The 20370-nt window shown below is 42.5% G+C and overlaps 1 protein-coding gene across 1 annotated transcript; it reads right to left on the bottom strand.

Moving 5' to 3' along the window:
- Positions 1–439: 439 nt before the first annotated feature.
- Positions 440–13975, bottom strand: rab33ba (RAB33B, member RAS oncogene family a). Its single transcript, XM_048545252.2, has 2 exons — positions 13073–13975; positions 440–2337 (listed from the first exon to the last, which is right to left on the bottom strand). Exons 1-2 carry the CDS (start codon positions 13328–13330, stop codon positions 1891–1893), a joined length of 705 nt encoding a protein of 234 aa, XP_048401209.1. The 5' UTR covers positions 13331–13975; the 3' UTR covers positions 440–1890.
- Positions 13976–20370: the final 6395 nt, after the last annotated feature.

The raw sequence follows: 20370 nt of genomic DNA, 5'->3' as shown, positions 1-20370 counted from the left end.
GGTCCATTCTGGGAGATAACACTTTCAGGGATCCTTATTATTGAAAGGCAGACAAGGTAGTAAAGACAATAGGTTGATAATAGCAGTTTCTAAAATATGAAAATTCCCTTATGAATGGGAATGATTTACAAAAGCAGCGTGCACAGAGGCCAGTGAGTGAAGCTGGGTAGTTGGAAGTTTAGTAGCAATGTGATAGAGTGAGAAGAGAATGGACTTCATGAATGAGAAATCTGTGAAATGCCTTCCCAGAGTGCATGGAGACCACATCCAAACAGCTTCCGTGTCAGTGATATCAAACATTCAACTAGAGAGAGGAAATAAAAGTCAAATATGACATACCGTTTTTTTCAAAATAAAACCCTGAATAGATGTTAGGAAAAGACATGACTGGTTTAATTTTGAAAAATACTTTAAAAAATGGAAATATGACAAAGTAGAATTAGAACATTAAAACATTTATTTAGACTTGTGCTAGTGTTTTATTCAAAGTACTACTGTAGTGATATCTGTGACAATGGATTAAGTGTACTGTTGTAATCTGTGAACTCCTGTTAGATTGCTCACCACAACAATGTCATTTTACAAATTCGTCCAGCACAATCATTTAATACCATCTGCAAGCAGTTTCAATTAAAAACATCTCCACAACTCCCTCAGGAATCAGTTACTAGTAATTCATGCCTCATCATCATAAGCAAGAATTATGGTTAACTGTTCTGAATGTTAGAGTGCATTTGGCAAATATCTTCCCGATTAGCCAAAACTGGACAGGCATAAACAAATGCATGCAAAAAAATTTCAAGTTCCTACAACATGAGGGGCATTATCCATTTAATGTATCCCTTTATCATATATCCCTTTTTTTGCCAACTTGAAGGAAGACTGGACTTTAAGAGGAGTCTGTATTTGTCCAGAAAGAGACCACTGTTTGCATTGCTATAGCCAGTTTTCATGACTATAGATGAATTGTTAAACACTGTGCTTCTTCCTTTCTTTCCTGCCACTCTATAGTTTTTAAACAAAATTTACTGTAGTTTAAGGCATTAGTTGAATATTAAGTGTGATGCCACAGAAAGCCTGCAATTCATTTGACATTCCTTTAAAAATCTCAACATTCATATTAGAAGCTCAAAGGAATATAGAATTAGTATTCATATATGGTCTGCGAACAACACATTTCTGTTTTTCACAGACAAAATCCACAGACCAATGCAAGTAGTGAAAATAATACTTCTGCTTGAAGAAAACACTTTTCTGTAAGTTTTCTACATTTTAGGCACCATTCTTCATACGCAAGCCAAAGCAGTGCATGTTGACACTTCAACTACAAGAGGAATCACAGCAAAACATGAATGAACTTGTGTGTTTCGTTCTGCATAACTTGGAAGGAACTGGAAACTGATTATTGATCCCCTACTATTGCCTTGGCTAACATCAGCTGATCCAACACAAACTGATGATGATCAACGGGGAAATTCTCCAGCTCTGCAAGACTCAGCCATTTACCCCTAACAATCATCTGAGAAACTGGGAGATCCCTCCAATCCAGAAAATATTTAATGCTCACAACTAACTCGAGATGGAAACTGAAAGGAACGAGTGAAGAATAGTGTGGGAAAAGAACCGTGAGGAGTAAATTCAAATGGCTCCTTTAACTGAGGCAATTTATACAAAGCTTCTCCTTCATGTAACTGCATAAAACTAATATCTGGGAATACCAGAAAATGCAGCTTGCCCTTTACTGTCTTCAGTTTAAGTAAAGAAACTCTGGCTGATAAATAAACATGGATAATCCAATGTATTATTCACCCTTTTTTCTGGTTGAATTTCCACCAGTTTTCTGGTGCACCTGATCTTGAATCTTTTTAGAAAACACCAAAAAGTTACTCCTTAACAGTAACACTCCACATCAGCCTTTGGTTCGGATTCCAGCTTCACTTTTGGCTCATCTACTTGGAGCTGGCTAAGCATCATGGGCTTGTGGTTTTTCAGTTTATGAGCCAAAGTCAAGAATATGGCCTCCACATGATCATTGTCATTTGGGTTCTTGGCAGAGGTTTCAAACAGGGGCATATTTTGAGTATCAGCAAATTTTTGAGCCAGATCTGTTTTAATTTTAGTTGCATCTGTTAGGTCACACTTGTTCCCCACGAGAATGCGTGGGACTTCTCCACCGAGTGAGTGCTGGTTACATTCTTCAATCCAGGCTGGGAGACTCTGAAAGCTCACAGGGTTGGTTATGTCATAAACGAAGACAACAGCATGGACATTCCTGTAGTAGTGTTGTACCATGCTCTTCCGGAAACGTTCTTGACCAGCCGTATCCCACAGTTGAATCTAAAATGTCAAGAACAGAAGGTTTTTCAGAAATTCTCAAAAATAAAAACATTTGATTTCCTTCTCCAAAACTTGTCTCTATATGCTAAGCAGGCAAAATGAACTATTAGGCAACATCACTGTCTTACTCTCTGACCCTATTAGGTACATGAATGAGAAGGGTTTAGAGGGCGATGGACCAATTACAGGCAATTGGAACTGGCTGAGTGGACACCATGGTCAGTAATGGGCTGAAGGGCCTGTTTCCATGCTCTTGTGACAGCCAAACTGCTTCTGATTCCGAGCCATAGTCTGCATATAAACATCTGCCAGTAGGTGTCACTTGATAGTCTGTAAAGAGTAGCCTCTGACATCTTTCAGCATCTATTGATACTATAGTCAAGACTAAATGGTAAAAATTGGACAAGACTCAGGGCACAAACTCTATTTACTCAGCAAACAGAGCCTGTTAAAATTGTACAGTGCAACAAACAATCCACAGTGTCTATTTAAAAAGGAGTTTTTGTAACAAATAGAACCCGTGACCAAAACGGAGTAGGGGATAGTTACCTACAATCCGAAAGGCTAAATTAAATTTCAGCCATGTACACAAGTGTGCTGTTTGGATATGATTGGCAGGGAAGCCTGGATTCTTACCCTCCAAGGAATTGTAGTGCTTCTGTTACAACTGTGATTAACCAAGTCAGTGAGAGTTTGATATCCAAACTTGAAATTTTTCTGGCTCAAGTGACTCAATTTCACATTTGCGGTAAATTTAGTACGCACAATTAGAGCTGCACAGAAGGCTTATAAATGGAAACTCACAGAATTTGGGGGGGGCGGGGTGGCGCGAGTGAGTTTGGATAAGAAACTGACTCATTAACAGCAAAGGTTGTGCATGTTTATCAGAGAAGGAAATGGTTTGCAGGGTATTTCCCAACAGTAAATTTTGGGTCCAATAACCTTACTGACATTTATAAATGGGATACAGGCAAAAAGGTGATGCCAGCTAATTCCACGACTAACTTTAAAAACAGGTTGAGGATATGGAGCTTAGACAATCACAAATGTTTTTAAAAAGTGAGAATAGGGGACCAATAACAATTGTTCTAAAACTTACCGTTTTTGAGTTAACATTACGTCCTTCTGTGCTATAAGTTTCTATGATTCTGTTGTTCATAACAGACCTATAATGCATTAATAACTGTATTCCTACTATTGCCAGTCAAAATTGTTCTGAAACTTTTGAAGTATCTGACTCCCTTTGTGTTACATCACTTAAATTTATCCCCTCTAGAACTCTTTAAATACATCATTTAATGCTATTTTTACACTTGGAGACCAATACCTTTTCGAACAGGTCATCAAATGTAGAAACAGAATGTACAAATGAAGCTTGGGAATGGCCACAGGGAAGCATGTACCACTATTAGATATCAACCCCAGAAAATGTAACTATGTATTAATTCAGGTTTCTGAAGAAGTGTCTAGGCCTGAAACGTCAGCTTTCCTGCTCCTCTGATGCTGCTTGGCCTGCTGTGTTCATCTAGTTCTACACCTTGCTATCATTAATTTACTTTCACTTATACCGAGTGGGGATTTGTATAGCCTTTACTCAATAAGATTACTTTGAACTAGAAATGACAAGAAATTTTGAATCATGACATCTATGACAGATGGTGATCTCGAAGTGCATTGAAATAATTCAGTTACTTTATAATTATTGATGTCATTCAGCATTGGCGAGCTTTCCTCTTCTCAGCTAGAGCTGCCTACTTTCTATTATCATCCTGAAAAATAATAACATTAAACTCCCTATTTCCATTACTAACTGCACGAATATCTTATTCCGTACACATCCATCAACCTTGTCCTTTCATACCCACACTCGTTTCTCATTTGTCAATACATCAAGTTTAACACTTGTCCTCATTATTTGAATCTGTGCATACTGGATTCCCATTCTATTTCAGCAATCTCCTCTATCTTTGTAATCTGCCAAGTACTCTCCACCTTATTCTGGCCTTTTGTTCACCACTTCTTCATCGTTTTTCCCCTGCTTTGGTATCAGTCAAGTTACCTAGAGCAATTCTCTGGAATTGCATCACTAGTCTGAGATTTTTTTAAAACACAAATTCAAATCATCCCTCTTGATTTCTACATTTATGGCACAGTATCAGAATATAGTGCAACTTTCTGTCAAATACCTTGAAGCTCTGTTCCTTTTAAACATTAGAAGTAATGTAGACATGCAGGGTGTTGTTTTAGACCTAGAAAACCAGAAGTCTTAGTGGTGCACAATAACTCAATAGATACTGGAACTTACTTGCATAGTGTTAATCTAAAACGGTGGGCGGTTCCACATTTAATCCATTCACAAGATAGACAAAAGGCCATTCAGTCCTCCTCAACTTATAAAATCTGGGAAAAAAATTCAGGCCGCACCTCCTATTCAACGACATGCAACTTCTTAAAATAATTAACTGTTTAAATTTCTTCTACCATCTGTAGAAATGCAGTTTGTAAGTTGATTATATAAAAGCAGAAAAGTACAAAGGCACAAAAGACCATTCTATATGTCAAATTAATGACCAAAATTTAATTGTACTGCCTCAAATATCTAGGCAATTCTTGCAACTTTCTAAACGTTTTGATATTTGATTCCAAGTATGCACCAGCTTGTGATCTATTCTTTTGGGAATTAATTCCTCTAATAATGAGTCAGTAATCCCCTGTTCTACAGTTTGAGAAACTCTATTTAATATTTGAGATTCAAATTATCCAATACCATGACAATCTGAAACATCTCTGCTTAACTTAATCTTCATGCAAGTAAGCAGTCCTAGTCCTACAAACACTAACACATCTCAGATTAGACATTTCTTGATAGGTTTCTGATTAGTCTTTGCAGATTCTGAATGTTCTTCCTACAGTACAGTGTCCAGCATATCCAAGATGTGCCTGTACATATGCCTTGTATAGACCCATTATCACATCCAGTGATTTGTACTGCATCCCTCAACAAATAAACCCAAGATTTTATTTTACTGCCACTTTTGATTTCAGTAAGATAGGCACATAATCTCTTCTGTTGCATCATGTTGCCTACAAACATTTAATTTATATATGCACTTTTTCCTTTCCCTGATCTTGTTATCTTGCAATTCATCCACGTAAAATATCACTCACTATTCATTAGTCCACCCTCCCAAACTATGCTGATGCCTTTGCAATTACTTGACAGCCTCCATTAAGGTTCTGTGCTTCAATGATAAAAACCAAAAGAACTACGGATGCTGTAAATCAGGAACAAACACAAAGTTGCTGGAAAAGCTCAGCAGGTCTGGCAGCATCCGAGGAGGAGAAAACAGAGTTAACGTTTCGGGTCCGGGTTCTGAGGAAGGGTCACTGGACCCGAAACGTTAACTCTGTTTTCTCCTTCACAGATGCTGCCGGACCTGCTGAGCTTTTCCAGCAACTTTGTGTTTTTGTGCTTTAATGATACTTGCTTCTGAGAAGGCTGTTACTGAATCCATACTTTCCCCTTCCTAGGCATCCAAGCACATGTGCCTCATGGCATTAAAAACTTTGCTACAATCTGAACACATAATAGAACGTGCATTAATATTGCGAGATTGCCGATAGAATGCTCATTGAAGGTACCCTTCTTAGTCATAAGTCCTTTCAAATTCTCTTGAATATCTAGATACTTAATTATTCTTTCTTTCCAAATGCCATCTAACATCGGGAGGATGCAAAAAAGATTTACCAAGATAGGTAAATTGCTCCAGCCCAGGCACTGTGAAGAAAAACTAAATAGAATGGGGTTATTTTCCTTACAGCAGAGAAGGTGAAGGACAGAAATCTGATTGAGGTATACAAAGTTCTGAGAGGCACAGAAAGGGTCGCTCAGGAGAAACCTTTCCCCCCTAGTACAGCAGTCAATAATCAGGGGACACAGACAATTTTACACTGAAGACCAGGAAGTGTAGGAGTGATTTGAGGAAATATTTCTTCGCTCAGAGGGTTGTGGTTATCTGGAACTCACTGCTTAAAGAGAGTGGTAGAGGCATGAACCCTCAAGACATTTAAGAACTATTTGGATGAACACTTGAAACATCAGAGCACATCAGGATATGTGCCAAGAAATGGAAAGTGGGATTAAAACAGATTGATGTTTGTTGACCGGTGCAGATACGATTGGCTGAAGGATCTCATGCCATGCTCTAAAACTAATGAGTCCATATGTTAATCACCATGGATGTTAAACTCATTGATCGGCTGTTTCCTGAGCTGTTTCTATGCAGCCTTCTGATTAATACTTGTTAGCTACTTCGCAAGCCTATAGCTATTTGCGAAAGGACGATAATTAGTTATGATATAGTTTTCCAAACAAATTTTACTCAATCTCCCTGCCCTCTGTTCTACTTTATCATGGTTTTGTTGAAAGTAATATTTATAATTTTCTATAATGTAATTTATCTTTATTAAGATCATCTCTCACTTGCCTCCCTTCCAATCTAAAATAAAACTCAAGTTTCCTCTGCCTTTATTTAGAACTTTGACATCTGGTAGCTGTCTTGGAGATCTGCTATTCACTGTCACCCTGGGGTTTTAATCTCATCTGTTTAAATCGACTACAACTGTAGTCATCACCTGAATGGGCAACTTGGAATAATGATTCCAGCTGTTCTGACTACGTAGTACAGCACCCTATTCCCTTTAAATGCTATGACGAAACCAATCCCAGTGTGGGTGTAGCAGGAAGGACAAAGATCAGCTAAGGATCCTATTTCAGGATTATGATGAACCATGAGACTAATATCTGAAGTGGGCAGATTGTCTTAAGAGGAAAAATTGAGCAGGTTAGGCTTGTATCTGGAGTTTAGAAGTATAAAGGGTGACATCATTCAAAATACAAGGCCCCATGGGGTGGGTAAAAGTAAGATTGCCAAGGAGTTGTCAGCTGTTATCTACAGCCTAATTGCACAGTTGGCAGAAATCTGGTGTCAGCTACTCGGCCCACCCAATCCTTTAATATAAGTTTTAGCCCAGACCAGCTTTATGTTATGCCCAAGTAAAGATTATTTAACTCAAGATCAACAAGAAACTCATTATGAATTGTGCTTATATTTATAGAATCAGAGTCATACAGCATGGAAACAGACCCTTCGGTCTAACCAGTCCATGCCGAACATAATCCCAAGCTAAACTAGTCCTACCTGCCTGCTCCTGGCCCATATCCCTCCAAACCTTTCCTATTCATATATACATTAAATGTCTTTTAAACTTTGTAATTGTACCAACATCTTCCACGTCCTCAGGAAGTTCATTCCACATGCAAACCACAGTCTAAAAAAAATGCCTCATGTCTTTTTTAAAATCTCTCTCCACTCACATTAAAACTGTGTCCCCCTAGTCTTGAAATTCCCCATCTTAGGGAAAACTTAGGCAACTGTCATCAAATCTATCTATACCACTCATTATTTTATAAACCTTTAATCAGGTCACCTCTCAACCTCCTACACCCCAGTGAAAAAAGTCCCAGCCGGCCAGTCTTTTTTTTATAACTCCAACCTCCCATACCCGGCAACATCTTGGTAAATCCGTTCTGAGCCCTCTCCAGCTCGATAATATCCTTCCAATAACTGGGCAAACAAAACAGGATACTATTCTAGAAGAAGCCTCAGTAATGTCCTATACAACTTCAAATGTAACATCCCAACTCCTATACTCAAAAGATTCAGCAATGAAGGTAAGTGTGCCAAATGCCTTTTTAACCATGTGTCTACCTGTGATAGAACATTCAAAGAATTATGTACCTGCAGCCCTAGGTACCTCTGTTCTACAACTCTACCTAAGGCCCTACCCTTGTGGATTGTACTAAATGCAATTCCTTACATCTATCCAGATTGAACTCCATCTGCCATTTTTCAGCCCGTTGACCCATTTGATCAAGATCCCTTTGTAATCTTAGAAAACCTTCTTTTGTCTACAATGCCACCAATTTTAGTGTCATGCACAAACTTGTTAACCATGCCTTCTATATTCTCATCCAAATCATTTATATAAGTTATGAAAGAGGACCTAAAACTGATCCCTGTAGAACATTGCTGGTCACAGGCCTCCAGTCCGAAAAGCAAGCCTCCATCATTACTCTGTCTCCTGCCATTAAGCCAATTATGTATCCAATTGGCAAGTTCACTGCTGAATCCCATGTGACCTAAATTAGTCTACCATGCGGAACCTTGTCAAAGGCTTCACTAAAATGCAAATAAATAACATCTAATGCTCTACCATCAACCATCTTTTTGGTAACTTTCTCAAAAAACTCAATCAAGTTTGAGAGAGACTATTTTCCTCACACAAAACCATGCTGACTATCCCTAATCAATTTTTGCCTCTCTAAATATCCATTAATTCTATCTTTTATAATCACCACCAATAACTTATCAACAACCAATGTCAGACTCAGATCTATAGTCCCCTGGTTTCTCCTTACATTTCTTAAAAAAAAGGAAAGACATCAGCCACCCTCCAATCATCAGGCAATCCCCCATAGTCATAGATGATGCAAATATTTCTGCAAGGAGTCTTGTAATTTCTTCCCTTACTTCCTTCAACATTCTGGGATACATTAAATCAGGGCCCGGAGATTTATCCACCTTTATATTCTCTAAGACATCCTAAACATCCTCTTCCATGATGAGAACTGTTTTTAAAACAAAGTTTATTTCTCTGCATTCTCTAAATTATTTCTTTCGCCCAGTAAAAACTGATGCAAGATATTCATTAATTATCTCTCCCATCTCCTGGGATGCAACACAAAAACTACCTCCTTGATCTTCAAGAGGCCCAACCCCCGCTCTGATAACAAAGTGTAGAGCTGGATGAACATAGCAGGCCAAGCAGCATCTTAAAGCTGACGTTTTGGGCCTAGACCCTTCATCAGGCAAGACGGAGAGAGGAGAAAATAGGTGGAGAGGAGACAGACAAGTTAAAGGGGCGGGGATGGAGCCAGTAGAGGGGAGCGTAGGTAGGGAGGGGTTAGGTCAGTCCGGGGAGGGTGGACAGTTCAAGGAGGCGGGATGAAGTTAGTAGGAAGGAAATGGGGGTGTGGCTTGAGGTGGGAGAGGAGATAGCTGAGAGGGAGAACAAGTTAGGGAGGCGGGAACGAGCTGGGCTGGTTTTGGGATGCATTGGGGGGAGGGGAGACTTTGAAGCTGGTGAAGTCCACATTGATACCATTAGGCTGCAGGGTTCCCAAGCAGAATATAAGGTGCTGTTCCTGCAACCTTCGGGTGGCATCACTGTGGCACTGCAGGAGGCCCAGGATGGACATGTTGTCTGAGGAATGGGAGGGGGAGTTGAAATGGTTCGTGATTGGGAGGTGCAGTTGTTTATTGCGAACCGAGCAGAGGTGTTCCGCACAGCAGTCCCGAAGCCCCACCTTGGTTTCCCCAATTTAGAGGCGGCCACAACGGGTACAGCGGATGCAGTATACCACATTAGCAGATGTGCAGGTGAACATCTGCTTGATGTGGAAAGTCTTCTTGGGGCCTGGGTTGGGGGTGAGGTATGGGTGCTTCCTGCAGTTGCGGGGAAGGCCGGGTGTGCTGCAGTTGGAGGGAAGTGTGGAGTGGACAAGGGAGTCACAGAGAGAGTGGTCCCTCCGGAAAGCAGACAAGGGTGGGGAGGGAAAAATGTTTTTGGTGGTGGGGTCAGATTGTAGATGGTGGAAGTGTCGGAGCATGATGCGTTGGATCTGGAGGTTGGTGGGGTGGTACGTGAGGATGAGGGGGATTCTTTTTTGGTGGTTATTGCGGGGACGGGGTGTGAGGGATGAGTTGCGGGAAATGCAGGAGACATGGTCGAGGGTGTTCGTGACCAATGCGGGGGGGGGGGGGAACGTTACAGTCCTTGACAAATGAGGACATCACAGATGTCCGGGAGTGGAATGCCTCATCCTGGGAGCAAATGTGGCGGAGGCGGAGGAATTGGGAATAGCGGACGGCATTTTTGCAGGAAGGTGGGTGGGAGGAGGCGTATTCGGGGTCGCTGTGGGAGTCGGTGGGCTTGAAATGGATATCGGTTTCTAGGTGGTTGCCTGAGATGGAGACACAGAGGAACAGGAAGGTGAGGGATGTGTTGGAGATGGTTCAGGTGAACTTCAGGTTGGGGTGGAAGGTGTTTGTGAAGCGGATGAACAGTTTGAGCTCCTCATGGGAGCATGAGGGGGCACCGATACAGTCAATGTAACAGACAAAGAGGTGGGGTTTAGGGCCAGTGTAGGTACGAAAGAGGGATTGTTTCACGTAACCTACAAAGAGGCAGGCATAGCTTGGGTCCACGCGGGTACCCATGGCCACCCCCTTTGTCTGTAGGAAGTGAGAGGAATCAAAAGAGAAGTTGAGTGTGAGGACAAGTTCGGCCAGGCAGATGGGGGCGTCGGTGGACGGGGACTGGTCGAGCTTGCGGGACAGGAAGAAGCGGAGAACCTTTCGGCTATCTGCATGGGGAATACAGGTGTATTGGGACTGGGCGTCCATAGTAAAAATGAGGTGCTGGGGACCTGTGAATTGGAAGTTCTGGAGGAGGTAGAGGGTGTGGGTAGTGTCCTGGACATAAGTTGGGAGCTCCAGGACCAAGGGGGAGAAAATGGATTCCAGATAGGCGGAGATGAGTTCGGTGGGGCAGGAGCAGGCGGAGAGAACGGGTCGACCAGGGCAGGCGGATTTGTGGATTTTGGGAAGGAGATAGAAGCAGGCAGTGCGGGTCTGGGGAAACAATGAGGTTGGAGGCTGTGGGTGGGAGGTCACCTGAGGTGATGAGGTTGTGAATGGTTTGGGAGGTGATGAGGTTGTGAATGGTTTGGGAGATGACGGTTTGGTGGTCAGGGGTGAGGTCATGATGCAGGGGGCGGGAGTTGGTGGTGTCGGAGAGTTGGCGTCTGGCCTCAGCGACGTAGAGGTCAGTGCGCTATACTACAATGCTGCCTCCCTTGTCCACGGGTTTGATGGTGAGGTTGGGATGGGAGCGGAGCGCTGCCCGTTCTGTGGGGGAGATGTTGAGGCGATTGATGTCTCGATGACAGTTAGAGATGAAGAAGTTGAGGGACGGTAGGAAGCCTTGGCGTAGTGTCCAGGAGGAGGGGGTGTGTTGGAGGAGGGTGAAGGGGTTAGTAGAGGGAGGGTTAGGCTCACGGTTAAAGTAGTAAGCGTGGAGGCGGCAGAAAAACTGCTCAATGTCCAAACGTGACGGCTATTCGTTGATGTGTAGGTGGAGGGGGACAAAGGTGAGCCCCTTACTGGTGGCTGCCCGTTTGTTTTCCGTCAGTGGGAGGTCTGGGGGGCATGGTGAAGATTTGGCAGGGCTCACTGTTGCTGTCTCCTCTGCAGCTGCTGGCTGTGGAGGCGGTGGGCGGGGAGATGTCGGCGGCGGTGGTGGGCAGAGTTGTGCTGGCATCAGCTGTAGGTGCGGTTCTGTCAGTGGTGGGCGGAGTTGTGTACACGGTAACAACCAAAAGAAAATCCCCCTTGCCCTCACGTATCACCCCACCGACCTCCGGATCCAACGCATAATTCTCCAACACTTCCGCCATCTGCAATCCAATCCCACCACCAAAGACATTTTTCAATCCTCACCCTTGTCTGCTTTCCAGAGGGACTACTCTCTCTGTGACTCCCTTGTCCGCTCCACACTTCCCTCCAACCCCACCATGCCGAGCACTTTCCCCTGCAACCGCAGGAAATGCTACACTAGCCCCCACGAAGACTTTCCACATCAAACATTCTACTGGACTGACCTATCCCCTCCCTACCTCCCCACCTACACTCAGCTCTACTGGCTCCATCCCCACCCCTTTAACTTGTCTGTCTCCTCTCCACCTAGCTTCTCTCTATCCATCTTCAATCCGCCTCCCCCTCTCTCCCTATTTATTTCAGAACCCTCTCCTTCTCCCTCTTTTCTGACAAAGGGTCTAGGCCTGAAAAAATTAGCTTTTGTGCTCCTAAGATGCTGCCAGGCCTGCTGTGTTCATCCAGCTCTACACTTCGTTATCTCAGATTCTCCAGCATCTGCAGCTCCTATTTTCTCTGATAAAATCTTAACCGACCGTTTCTCTAGTTACTTTCTTGCCCTTGATATTTGTAGAATCTCTGGGATTATCTTTGACCTTATCTACCAAATGTTCTCTCATGTCCCCTCTTTGCCTTCCTAATTTCTTATTAATAATAATACCCCTAGACTCTTTATATTGATTAAGAGATGTATAACGTATTCTGTTAAGTCATGGGGCTAATTGTGTAACAGATGTTTCAGCTGTCATGTAAAAAGAACTAATGGCAACCCGTTACACATTTTCGACGTTCTAAAGCAACTAAGTTTACTGGTAATGGAATTTTAAAATACTCAATGCAGCTAACATGCTCCAGGCTTCACAACACTGGCAAATGAATGAGAATAGTTATATGTCGTGGCATCAACGAATTTCCTGGAGCCAACCCTTTACACAATAAAGTTAAGGGCTTTCAGGTACCATCTTTTACTGTGACTTACTAGGAAATTATTGTAACAAAGTGATACATGGGACAGATTAAGCAAGCGATCTTTTACCCTAAAAAAGTTACTGTTTAAATGAGGTAATTTTGAACTAAAATCTAGAATTAATCAACTTGGTCCCCACACTGTGGGGATTCTGTGTGGTCTCCACAGCGGAATTTTGGTTGGGAGGGGGGGTATCGTGCGAAGTTATTACCTTTATCTTTTCTCCATCAATGTCCACGGTTTTCTCTCGGAAGTCCACACCGATGGTGGCCTCGGTCTTGTCGGGAAACTTGCCGGCGCAGAAGCGGTAAGTCAGGCAGGTCTTGCCCACTCCCGAGTCGCCGATGACGATGATCTTGTAGATCCTGGAGCGGGGCGGCGCGCTGAGGAACAGCGAGCCGGCGGCGGAAGAGGGTGGGGGTGCGAACTCCGGCGCCGGGGGGCCTCCTCCTCCTCGCGGGGAGGCCATGGCTGAACGCCGGCGGGGGGAAGATTGCAAAGTGCTGAAGGAGAAGGGGGGGTGAAGATTGCAAGGCGCTGAAGGAGAAGGTGGTGTTAGGGAGGGGTGAAAATTGCAAGGTGCTGACGGATACCCGGGGGGGGGGGGGGGTTACGATTGCAAAGTTGTGAAGGAGACCGTTTGGGGAGGGGGGGTGTAGGGGGCTACGATTGCAAAGTGCTGAAGGAAACCCGTGTTTTTTTTTGTGGGGGGGGGGGGGGGTGCAAGTCTTGCAGCCTGCCTGTCCCGCTCTGCTGTTGAGTCTCACACCGTCCAGCCCGTGAGGGTACCGCTGCACGTTACCACTTGCTACACTCTTTGTCCACGAAGTAACCTTCACTGGTCCGACTAAAAGAGGAAGAAGAGTAAAAAATTTGACGGTGGAGAGAATATCGCGAGAACGTCTCCGAGCAGATGGCTGACTTTTTTTTCTTTCCCCTCCCAGAGAGGCGGTCTTGTGCTGACGGGCTGTACGTTTTCTGAAAAGCAAATGTTTGCCTCGCAGTTTAATTCTGGTTCACTTATACCGCACTGTTCTGCAAATCCGATCCAGAACACTTCGACATACATTCGTGCAAATCCGCAGGTTACCGAGGTCCCACTGGTGATCTGGGACCACGTTCGCCCTCTGCTGGGGACTGTTTCTGTTCGAAATCTTGCCCGACGAACGTTTGAGGACGAATAACTTTATTCTGGAATTTTAAGAGCAATGCACATTTTGTTGGTACGGTCTTAATTTTACCGGATGTTTTTTAACCATACCAAATTTAGCATTTCTGGCACTTTACAACCTTCTGGGTTTAATATTGAGTCAAATTGTGCAAAGACACACCATTGTTGTGCCATTCTCACATTAATCTGTACCATCAACATCCTTTGTACCCCAGCACTCCGAGCCTTCCCACCCCTCTATTGTATAAATACTGCCACCTCCACACTTCACATCAATTCTGATGATGTCGCGAAATATTAGCTTGCTCTTTCTCCATGGAAGCTGCCTGACCTGCTGTGATTTCCAGCAAGTTTTGTTTTCAGTTAACATTTCCAGATGCTGGTTGTTGAATATTTAGGGACAGCTTGGCACTAAAAGGCGCTGTACACATGTTCAGCTTTCTTAAACACTTGTATTTTTATTGCAGTCCCACGGGCCCAGATTATTCCTAAAACGCTTTACAGCTGCTGAAAATATCTTTCAGATATGCCGTCCTTGTTTCAATGTGGGAAACACAGTAGCCAATTTACACATAGCAAGAGCCCCAAATAGCAATTTCACCAAATAATCTGTTTTGTGATGTTAGTTGAGGGGTATAAGTTGGCAAGACAATGGAGAAACCGTAAGTGCTTCTTTGAAATAGCAATATGAAACCTTTCATAAACATCTGAAAGGGCTGATGACGCCCAGCAGTTTCACTCATCAATCAAATGGTAACAAAATTACAGCACTCCCAATCAGCTGAACAGAATTGTCAACCAGACATTGTGCTCAAGTCTCTAAATTAGACTAGATTAGATGGGGGGCTTGAAAATGAACCATGGAAATTGTTTTTAAGGAAAGCACTTCCATGTATTTGAGCTCATGTGAAATTAGGTGTTTTTTTTAACAAATATGTGAAGCCGGAAGAGACTATTCAATCACTCAAGTGTGCTTCACCATACACTAAGGCCATGACTGACCTTAGAGGCATTGATAAAGTAGTTAGCCAACAGGTTTTCCCCATTCTAGGGGAGTCTTAAAGTGGAGGGCATAGGTTTTGAGGTGAGGGGAGAGATACAAAAGGGCCTAGTGGGGCATTTTTTTTCACACAGGGTGATACATGTCTGGAATGGGCTACCAGAGGTAGTGGTGGAAGCGAGTACAATTTTGTCATCTAAGAAATATTTAGACAGGCTGATGGACAGGATAGGTATGGAGGGATATGAACCAAACACAGGCAGATGGACCTAGTTTAAATTGGACGGCATAGGCAAGTTAGGTCGAAGGCCCTGTTTCTATGCTATAGATCTCTATGATGCAATTGTCGACTCAGTGCCACATTTTGACCTATGCCTTCCCCGTACCCTTTCAATCAATAATTGATCTGCTTCCACCTTAATTGTTTTAATAATCTTGTCTCCACCACTTTCTGAAGATTTCCAAAGACCCGCAACCCCCTGAGAGTAAAAAATCTCCTTATTTCTTTTATCTTAAATGGGAGGGCCTTTACTTTTAAGCATTATCCCGTAGCCGTAGCCTCCACCCAGAAGAAACAATCAATCATCTTGTCAAGCCGCCTCAGGATCCTATGCTTGAGTGAGATCACCTTGCATTCACTGAAGCTGACCAGTTAAACAGGTTTAATGTGTTTATTCTGAACTAAGTTATAACTCATGAAGGACCTCTTTCATTCCTTGCTCATGTTTAGATTTCATGGGATGCTGTTGGGAGGTCACACAAATATGATCTAACACTGTCCACTGTTTTCCACAGCTGATTAGCACTGCATGGCATAGGTTATTTTGTTGATGCATTTTTAACAATTTGTATTTAATGTGTTCTTATTTTGGATGAGAATTAACAGCTATTAGTGGCATCATCCTTTCTAGTATGGCACTAGAAGCAGAAAATTTGATTCTCACTTTGTTGCAGTTTACATCAACTTATTCTTGACATGCAATGGATGATTGGATAATCTGGATCAAATCCAAAAAAGAGTTTCTTTGTTGCTTCCTAGAACCACAGTTTCACTTTGAAATACCTCTTGGTGATGTGACTTTAAACTGAGAGTTAGTCCAATGAAATACCAGACTGTTTACACTAACTGCAATCAATTTCTCCACCCTTCCATCTATCAATAAATTGAACTGTAATTTATTCAACTGTTCATTATTCTGTGCTCTTTCTTTAATTCATTTATCGTTTAGACCTGAATCTTGAAGTTTTCCTGGGTCTCAAACTCCCCATCTGCATTTTGTTGATACCAGTTTTCCAAAACTGATGTTCCCTTTTGCAACCTCTAATCCTATAGCTTTCTTCCTTATTATCATTGACTAGGTCGTGCAGCACCCAACATTTCTTTCTCCAAACCCCTGACATTCCCTGGAGGCTTCCAGCTTCTTCATTCTTCTACTTGACCTCAACACTTGATACGTGCTCCCTCATCAGCTCTCCAACCCCATAACCCAAATCATCTAGCTCTTGACCTTCTGTGCATCTGAGACTCTAACTCCCATTTATTGGCTTGCACTTCCAGACAGTTCCCTTTCTCATCCCCGGACATGCCTATTCTTGTGCCCAGATCTCCTGCTCCCAGCCTTTCCTCAACTCAGCCTGAAAGATGTTCTTTAATTAGTTGTTTATTTAGAGTCCTCAATGCCTCCCCTGAGTTCATTAATTTATCGAACTGCTAACTCTGTGTTAATAATATGCTTCTAACTTGCTCATCTACTTGCCACTGGACCCCTTACCTACTCATTTTCTCTGATAACTTCTGTACTTTATATCCAATAATCTATCTGAAACCCCTCGGGGAGGCAATAGTATTATCACTGGACTGTTAATCCAGAGACCCAGATAACATTCAAATCCCGCCACAGCAGATGGTGGAATTTGAGTTCAATGAAAATATCTGGAATTAAGGCTGTAATGATGGCCATGAATCCATTGTTGATTGTTGGAAAAACCCACCTGGCTAGCCTCCTTTATGGAAGGAAACTGCCATCCTTACCTGGTCTGGTCTACATGTGACTCCAGACCCACTACAACGTGATTGACTCTTGACTGCTTTCTGGGCAATTAAGCATGGACAATAAATGCTGGCCTAGCCAGTAATGCCCTCATCCTGTAAGTGAGTAAAAAATAAATGAATTAAACAAAATTAATTGCCTATGGTGAAGCTCTATCCAACCTGTTCTTTTAGCAGTTCCTCTCAAGCTGGTTCTATGATAATCCCATTGCCCCTGTTCCTGCTAATGATGGTGTCTGATTGTTGATGGCTGATTTCAGTTTGTATCTGGCTTGTCATTGGTTTGTGATGGCCAAGTACTATAACTAGTTTTCCATTTAGTTCACAGAATAATGTCACTGAGTCATGAAAATAGCCTGTTTTACATTTTTTTAAATTGTGTGTAAAGAGGAAAAAAATCATCAAGAATGAATGTATTGCACAGGGACAAAAGACACTTCCAATCAGATAAATCTGATCAACTGTAAAGAAATAAATTGTAAAGAAAAACTGGCAAATGAGACAGATGCAAGGACTGCAGCAACAACAAGATGTGAACATCTTGAATGAGCGAAGCTGCGATAGGTCCACAGCAGAGACTCAAGGGATCGTGGAGGTGAGGCCTGGCACTGAAGGACTGTAATGCTGAACATTTTATTCTTTTGTTTTAGTTTTCTAATTTATTCCAAAGGTGGTGTTCCAAAGATGGACTGTACTCGAAGGACTGTTATGCTGAACTTGGTATTTCTTTATATTTCTAATTTATTCCTAAGATTTTGCACCTAGGTTCCTTTGTACCTGAGATGGCACTGTAAGTGGCAACTTTGTAAAGTGTGACGATAAAATGTGACAATAAACCTAATTCTAATTCCAATTTACAAAGCAAGATCAGATATTGGGAACATGAAAACAACTGGTGATCAGGTTGCAATTAGACATATTTACGCAAGAAAATGTTTCACAGTGAAAGCTGAACTGTGAGTAGGTGGGAATACATTTTGAAGGTGTTGCTGAGAAATCTAGGTCCAGTAATATAAAATCAAATGAATATAGCATTAGAAAATATAGGAACAATGGAAATAAATGAGGATCTAAGAAGAAAGTCTGATGGATAACATGAAGAGAAACAGGCTTTATGAATGAAAAGCTTGTGCAGGCCTATGCTTAGGAGGAGACAGTGGCATAATGGACTAGTAATCCAGACACCCAGGTTAATGCTCATAGGACACTGTTTCAAATCTTACCACACAACTCTCAAGCAACAATGACCTTGGCAGGTGATTCTCCTCCAATCGCTCCTTGTGTTCAATCAGGCAATCCTTACATTCTATTGGGTGTACAGTTGGACTAAGCATTCTGGTAAACATCGTCGTTGAATCAAGTCTGTAGTCTCTGCGAGTCTGTGCTTATTAAATGGAATTTAAATTACATTCAGAAATTTGAAATTGAATGCTAGTCCTCGTAATGCTAACCAGAAACTACCATTGATTATTTTAAAAGCCCCTCTGGTTCATTAATACCCTTTTCGGGAAGGAAAATCCACCATCCTGATATGATCTGACTGATTTGTGACTCCAAATCCATAATAATATGGTTCACTCCTAACTCTCCTCTGAAATTTTTAAAAAATTATTCATTTTGTGGGATGTGGGCATCGCTGGCTGGCCAGCTTTTATTGCCTGTCCCAAGTTGCCCTTTAGGTGATGGTGAGCTGTCTTCTGCTGTAGGTTGACTCACAATGCCGTTAGGGAGGGAATTCCAGGATTTTAACCCAGCAACAGTGAAGGAATGGTGATACATTTCCAAGTCAGGACGGTAAATGGCTTGGAGTGGAACTTGAAGGTGGTGGTGTTCCCATATGTCAGCTGCCCTTGTCCTTCCAGGTGGAAGTGGTTGTGGGTTTGGAAGGTGCAGTCTGAGGATTTTTGGTGAATTTCTGCGTGCATCTTGTAGATAGTACACACTGCTGCGACTGAGCATTGGTGGTGGAGGGAGTGGATGTTTGTGGATGCGGTGCCAATCAGGTGGGCTGCTCTGTCCTGGATGGTCTCAAGCTTCTTGAGTGTTGTTGGGGCTGCACTCTTCCAGGCAAGTGGGGAGTATTCCATCACACTCCTGACTTGTGCCTTTTGGATGGTGGACTAGCTTTGTGGAGACAGAAGGTGAGTTAATCACCCCAGTATTCCTGGCATCTGCCTACTCTTGTAGCCATTGTATTTATGTAGTGAGCCCAGTTGAGTTTCTGATCAAAGATAATCCCCAGGATGTTGGTAGTGGGGGATTCAGTGATGGTTATACCTTTGAATGTCAAGAGCAGTGGTAAGATTGCCTCTTATTGGTGCTGGTCATAGCTTGTTATTTGTGTGGCGCAAATATTACTTGTCACTTGTCAGCCCAAGCCTGGATATTGTCCAGATCTTGTTGTATTTGGACATGGTTTGCTTGAGTGTCTGAGGAGTCGTGAATGCAGCTCAGTATTGTGCAATTATTGGTGAACTTCCCCACTTCTAACTTTATGATGGAGGGATGGTCATTGATGAAGGAGCTGTAGATGGTTGGGCCTAGGACAATGGCCAAACAAACCAATCAGTTCAAGTACAGTTAGATATGGGCAACAAATGCCAGTCCAGTCAGCAATGCCCATATCCTATTTAAAATTCTTTTAAAAAACAATTAAAAAAACTAAAGAACACATAAGGAATCAATCAAATCTAAAAAGCACATATGCTGCATGTTGGACACTTTGTGTATTTACTTGGCCAGGTGGTTTGTAACTTTCCACTGCAATCTTTGTTGAAGTCTGTTCACTCAGCACAGATCAGGAATCAAAACTTAGATCTTCCTTAACTCTATGTCCCTGTACCACATGAGGAGAGACATGCACAGTCACTTTCCTGCTCCGCTGAGTCTGCTTGGCCTGCTGTGTTCATCCAGCTCTACACCTTGGTATCACAGTCTCAGACTATAGGCTTGTTTCAGTGGTGATGCTTACCAGCTTCATCAATCCAAATATATGCACAATAGAAAGTGAGGATTGCCCGATTGAACACGAATAGAGATCAGAGGAGAATCATCTGCCGAGGTACTGTTTCTCAAAGTTAATTCAGGCTCCATTGGAAGGCCTGGGAGCAAAATTGCTCACCCACCTGGGGAAGATAAAAGGCTTGCGAGCATTATAGAAAAAATAAGTGGATCTAATTGTATCAGCCTCACAGCTAAATAGTGGGAGAAACAGACTTCTGTTCTTGACAGTTATTCAGTGACCTCTTTGTAAAGCACACATGTATAAATGGTGAATTCAGGCTGTTA

The sequence above is a fragment of the Stegostoma tigrinum genome, chromosome 1, assembly GCF_030684315.1.
Source record: "Stegostoma tigrinum isolate sSteTig4 chromosome 1, sSteTig4.hap1, whole genome shotgun sequence".
Lineage (NCBI taxonomy): Eukaryota > Metazoa > Chordata > Chondrichthyes > Orectolobiformes > Stegostomatidae > Stegostoma > Stegostoma tigrinum.
Note: the sequence above shows the minus strand (reverse complement) of the source record. Positions and strands in the feature narration are given on the sequence as shown.

What these genes read in the sequence shown, in the direction of transcription:
- rab33ba (XM_048545252.2), bottom strand. Translation starts at nt 13,330, where the DNA reads ATGGCCTCCCCGCGAGGAGGAGGAGGCCCCCCGGCGCCGGAGTTCGCA. An exon ending in TTGATGGAGAAAAGATAAAG is followed by an intron (nt 2,338 to 13,072) that starts GTAATAACTTCG and finishes TTGACATTTTAG; the next exon opens with ATTCAACTGTGGGATACGGC.